Source organism: Hydractinia symbiolongicarpus, chromosome 15, assembly GCF_029227915.1.
Source record: "Hydractinia symbiolongicarpus strain clone_291-10 chromosome 15, HSymV2.1, whole genome shotgun sequence".
NCBI classification, from domain to species: Eukaryota; Metazoa; Cnidaria; class Hydrozoa; order Anthoathecata; family Hydractiniidae; genus Hydractinia; species Hydractinia symbiolongicarpus.
This window is the reverse complement of record NC_079889.1, coordinates 4,644,513-4,650,512: the sequence shown is the minus strand read 5'-3', so window position 1 is coordinate 4,650,512 and position 6,000 is coordinate 4,644,513. Positions and strand designations below refer to the sequence as shown.

Sequence of the window (6,000 nt, the reverse complement as noted above, 5' to 3'; positions counted from 1 at the left end):
TATTATGACAGTTCTAACTTACTATAATTTACTTATAGGAATTATTACTATTCATGTTATGTTACTATTACTATTAATATTATGTTTCGTTTTATAGCGTTGGGTAGTCGCGTTTAGACAAAATCGGTTTTTGGTTGACTGCAATACTAATAATGGTGTGGAACGAGAGAACAGTCTCTTGAAGCATAACTATTTATCAAATCATCGTCACAGCTCTTTGAATGGCATGTTCACCGTGGTGATTGAGGATTTTCTGCCAGATAAATACGAGAGGTAATTATGTCTTTAAATTCAATGCCTGACGACCAAGACAATAAAATCTATTTGTAAAAAATATTTCTTCACAGCTATTCGGATCAGAATCAAATGATGAGTTCTCAATACATGCGATATGCAGATGACATTGATGAATGGTTGAAAGATCGCCCTCGTGACATGATTAAGCATTGTTTATTGAAAAATCTTTGGGTGAACAGTTGGACTCAACCGGTATAAAAATCATAGAGAATGGCAAATTTTCTATAAAATATTACAAGGATGGTAGAGATGAACGCAATTATGAAGTAAATTTTGGTGATGACAAACATATGCCAAGTTGTTCATGCCCCGATTGGAAATCATCTGCGTATCCTTGTAAACATTTTTTTGCTGTTTTTAAGAAATTTCCGTGTTGGGGATGGAAGTCTATGTCCAGCTTGTACAGCATGTTTCGTGGAAAGGTTGCTGGTCACACAAAAACCCAAATATGCTCAATTATTAATTGTTGTGAGGATCAACTCAGTTAAAGTAATTCCCGTTCAGCAACAAAAGAACGGGGTTGACTGTGGGGCTTTCGCAGTAGCATTTGCATATCACACTGTCGCGACCAAAAAACTTCCTATAGATATCAATTTTGAAACATCAAAAATGAGAAACCATATGCTGCAATGTTTAACTGCAAATCAAATCACCAAGTTTCCTCAATGTGATAGCCACATAATAGCTCGAAGATGTGCGTCCAAGGAAATATCCATCGACCTCTACTGCAGTTGCCGAATGCCATGGAGAGCCGCAGAAAGCTATATTTTAGACAAGCAAATGGCTGAATGTAGTAACTGTGGAGGATGGTTTCACAGAATGTGTGAACGGATAGCGGACTCTGTATTTGAGGTGGAAAATTGTAAAAGTCTGTGGTATTGTTACTGTTGTTTCACTAATATAAGTAAAACATAGTCTTCGCTAACTTGTTGTATATCCCGCGTAAGTCCAAGCTTAAGAGCCTTGGGGATAAGGTGAAGGGGCGCAGGAAACTTAATTTAACCCAGTAAAATCGGGTTTCTACAAAAAATCCCGTGTACTTTTGGCTACTGTTATTTATTGCTAACCGAAACTCCGAATCAATGTTTTGCAAAACAGGATGTTTGGTCGATGAGACTTCTCAGGTAAAAAATGCTGTATGTTCTAGCTAGTTTGTTACTTAGCTATGTTAAAGTAATTTACATTTGCGATTCTTCAGAGTGTTTAAAGCTCTTATTTAAGCTACGCATTTCCCTAGCATTTCTGTCCAACTATAAAATGACCTTCCTTATACGTAGTTAGGGATCAAACCCATTACCTGACTTAACAGTTTGGGAACCAAAACTGATGATTAATAGCCTAAAAGGTGCAGTAGTTTTCAGGAAAGTTTGACCGATTTAAGCTACATTTGCATGTCATGTAGCTAGCTAGCTACAGACTGTATTGCATATAAAGTTTCACATAAAGAATGTAAAATAAGTGTTTTCTTATATTTAACACGACCATCGTTAAAATGCAGCATCAGCAGCAGATCAGAATTACAAACTTTGACAAGCAAATCTACAGTGCAATTTTCTGATAATATTCTTCATGAACTTTATGAAAAGGGCTGTGTACTTTTGTACTAAGATAACATGTCCTTTATTAATTGCTATTTTGTTTTGTACACAAATATTCAAAAAACATTTTTATAAATTTTAATCCTAAATCGAACATTTTTTCTTATATATTTTGGCCTATGGACTACATTGTGTTACATTGTGTAACAAGCAAAACATATTGCTCCATAAAAAACCTGACATACGAGCTTAAGTTGTATGTAAGTGTGTCGTAACTTACATATATAAATGAGGTTATGAATAAAAATTCTCCCTGATGTGCACAAAAACATGTGAATGTAGCATCAAGTATACTGTACATATTTACTCTATTATCCAGTTTCCCTGTTTTTCAAGTAATCCTGCCTTTTTTTGCCATGGATTGTAAAAAATATTTTCAAAATTAGCATACACTATCTGTGGAAGAAATTTTTGTGGAACTCTTTTTTGCAGAACTTTAGGCCAAATCTGTAAAAATGTTCCACAGAAATTTTAGAAATCAGTCAAACATCGGTTCTGAAAAATTATTCTGCAAAATTTTCCATTTCAGCTAGCCGCAACAATTAAAAATTTTTTTATTTCTTCATACTTTGATTTCTTTAGGATCTAAGTTATTGGGTTCTATGTTTCTCATTTGTAAATGCCCTAACTTCTGAATACTATGTTAGGCAAAATACTGATTTTGCCTCTGCTGAAATAATTGAACTTTAGGCACCCAAAAATTAATATTGCACATTTCGCATATATTCTGCAAATTAAAGCATTTTTGTGTACCACTCACCCACAAAAATAAATTTCAGGAAAATTTATTGTGCAAATAATTTGTACCCTTGGCAAGTTTAGGCTCTTACAACAAGTTTGAATGCATATTGAAATTGAAAAAAAAAAGTTATAAAGGTATTGCTTATAGCCTGGAAAAGATTTGAGGTAGGTGTTTATACTTCTTATGCTTCATATTTCCAAACTTTGTTAAAAAATTCCTAAGTTTTGCTAAAAACAATACTACACTCAGGTTTTTTACCCAAAAATAATTCAACATATCTGGCCTATATATCCTGCAATATAGGATTCCTGCTAAACCCACCTTTATTTGTAGGTTAACACACTAATCCAGTGGTGAAGTAATAATAGACTAGAGTAAATATGGTATTCTTGGTCACTGTTGAATATAACATTTTAGGGATGCTTTTAGGCAAGTTTAGGAACTTTCAAAAAAATTAAATATTTATAAAACTTCCAAAATTTGTCTTTGAACACGCAGGTATTCTTTTTGGAAAGACAGACATCACAAATACTTGGCGTTTCACAGTATCACCTGATTTTTTTTATCAAAACTTCATAAAATGGTGAAATATTTTATTTTATCTTGCATTTATACCTGTCATCTTTAAATATATAGGGCACAGAACAATATCACATTAATGTGCTAAGATTATTTTAGTTCTTCATATATGTTTTTTTAGTATTTTTCTTTCTTTTTTAGGTCAGCCATAATCTAACACAGCCATTATCAGCATTTCCAAAAAAATGTTGACAGAGTAAACTGCAAACATTAATTTGTGAAAAATGAATCACTAAAACTAATATATATTTATATAATTTATTATAGTCTTTGGTTAATAGTATTTACTTCACATTATTTTTAAGGGAAACTAGACGTCTATGGTTCTTCTATGATTTTACAGAATTTGTATCATTAAAATTTTTAGAACTTTCTAGGTAGATCCCAAGTTTTTATACTTTTTATAACTGTGTGTAAATCTGTATATTTTTGTTATTTATTCAGGTGTAATTAAATTGAAGTATATCTAAATTGCGTTATTTGTCGCCCATATTTAATACTTTTCAGACCAGGTTACTTTAACCCCTTTTTTATATAAGAACAATGTTATAAGAACATGAACCTTAGACTCACAATCCCAGACTCAAATCATTGTTTTTACAACTAAAACTACTCAAGAAATGGAATAGTCAAAAAGCCTCAAAAAGCGGTTAAGTCACATAGTTTTGCGCAATTATTCAATCATTTATCCTGTTTTTAAATTGGAAATCTCAGCCTTGGGTCGACCATTGGACGTTTTGCTCTGTGGAAAGTTTCTCTTGACAAGGCGGAAATCTTCAAGCCTTAAGGCTTCTTGTTTGTGATTTCCACGGTGGCCCATAAGTGACATCCATAAAAAGCAAGTTATTGTTATAATAACACGCAAAATATACAATATTATTGAGTTGTATGATTAACATGCAAATATACCACTTATAACATTTTAATTTAAATCATGCAAATATTTCACTCACTAGTATAGTCAACATACAAAAATGCAAGTCATTGTTAACACGTAAAAATGCGAGTTATTATTAACACGCAAAAATGCGAGTTATTATTAACACGCTAATGGCATGTTATGATTAACACGCAAAAGTGCGAGTTTTTATTAACACGTAAAAGTGCGTGTGATCATTAAGACGCAAAAGTGCGAGTTAGTATTAACACGCAAAAATGCGAGTTATTGTTAACATGCAAAGTGGCTTTTTATTATTAAGAAGCAAAAATGCGAGTTATTGGTAACACATAAGTGCGTGTTCATGAATGGAACTATTGTTGCTAAGTGTCTTTCTTCCAGGGTACAACGCTTCTCCTTACAGGGTACAGGGTAGTTTATTCGGCGCATGTCGGAGCTTTATGGTGATGATTATTGGTGGAGACACACGAAAAACAAGTGTTTGTTTTTTTGTCGAAGAGATCACGTCTTGCAATGTGGAATGGTTTTGTCAAGAAAAGATATCATAAAAGATTACTTCATGTCTGGTTGTTCATATAAAGAAATTGTTCACCAACTGTGGTCGGTTCATGGAATAGCTCTTTCAGTTCGTCAACTGAACCAAATTTTGAGAAAAAAATAGCTTGTTTAGAAGACATAATCATGTGTCATCAAATGTTGTTTTACAGGCAGTTCAGAAAGAACTTTCAGGCTCAGGATCGTGCTTTGGCTATCGGCTGATGCATCATAAATTGAGCTGGCAGAATGGTTTAAGGCAAACACACACTTTTTCACAGGCAAAATAAAAAAAGGGATATAATATTGAAATTTCCTGATTTATCTATTAATAATATAAGTATAAAAAGTTGATAAAATTACAAAATAAATAAAAGCATGCAATCAGAATTATTTTAAATGTTGACAGGTGCACTCACTCCAGGCAATGCTTCGGGACATGCAAGTTTTTGATTTGATCCTTCCACTAGAAACCAGAGAATTGAATCGTGGTGGTCAGTATTTCGTAGAACGAGTTGTGACTGGTGGATAACGTTTTTCAAGGATTTTTGTGAGGAAGTCGATTTTGATGCAAGCTTACCACATCATGTTGATTTTGTGCGATTTTGTGTTACTGGACTGATTCAGGCAAAACTTGATCGAACACGAACTTTGTGGAAAATGCAGATGCACCGCCGGGGAGACCAGATGTACTATACTATACTCCAGCATTAAGCCGTGGCTACGAGTGTAAGTTTCTTCTCAGTGGCACTGATTTCTCGTTAGCCAAATCCTATACAGAAAACTCGACCTTGTTGGGATGTACAGACGAAATGATGGAGTTCGCCTCAGTCGTGATGAAAGGAAATAATATGGACTTTCCAACATCGGCACAAGAAGGAAAATTAGATAATATTTAAACTATTGTGAATACTGAATACGGCTATACGGAATTTTTATGTTTATTTTATTTGAACGTGTGTTTATCAGCATTGTTTCAAAAACAAAGTACAAAATGATTAAAAAAGCAAAATTTTATTCAGATAAAAGTTTTCTCACTAAAAATAAAATATTTTCGCAGACATTTTTCTTCGATAAGGCATGTCAAGAATGAACAATCTCTTCTTCAGCAAAAATATAACACAACATAATAAAAAACCAAAAGAAAATATAAAATATGTCAACTATAAAGTATGTAGCAGCTACAGCAGTACAAAATTCATCATGGTTTTGCATCATGTAAGTACCAACTGTCTGTGTTTCCCTTTTTACCCGGTTCTGGCAAAAGTTTTCTACCACACTATCCCTCACACCACGTTCTTTCAGAAATGATCATACCTAAAAAGAGAAGATAGGTCTTTATGTACAGAAAC

General features: G+C 33.3%; 1 protein-coding gene across 3 annotated transcripts; it reads left to right on the top strand.

Moving 5' to 3' along the window:
• The first annotated feature begins 419 nt into the window (after nucleotides 1–419).
• Nucleotides 420–3,687, top strand: LOC130628955 (uncharacterized). 3 transcript variants are annotated; one of them, XM_057442022.1, is made up of 2 exons: nucleotides 420–1,421; nucleotides 3,358–3,687. In XM_057442022.1, the coding sequence occupies exon 1, from the start codon at nucleotides 577–579 to the stop codon at nucleotides 1,210–1,212; it is 636 nt and encodes a 211-aa protein (XP_057298005.1). In that variant the 5' UTR covers nucleotides 420–576; the 3' UTR covers nucleotides 1,213–1,421; nucleotides 3,358–3,687. The 3 variants fall into 3 exon arrangements, with proteins under 3 accessions (XP_057298005.1, XP_057298003.1, XP_057298004.1); XM_057442020.1 differs by having other exon boundaries at nucleotides 2,718–3,687; XM_057442021.1 differs by having other exon boundaries at nucleotides 420–2,801.
• Nucleotides 3,688–6,000: the final 2,313 nt, after the last annotated feature.

What these genes read in the sequence shown, in the direction of transcription:
- LOC130628955 (XM_057442022.1), top strand. Translation starts at nt 577, where the DNA reads ATGACAAACATATGCCAAGTTGTTCATGCCCCGATTGGAAATCATCTG.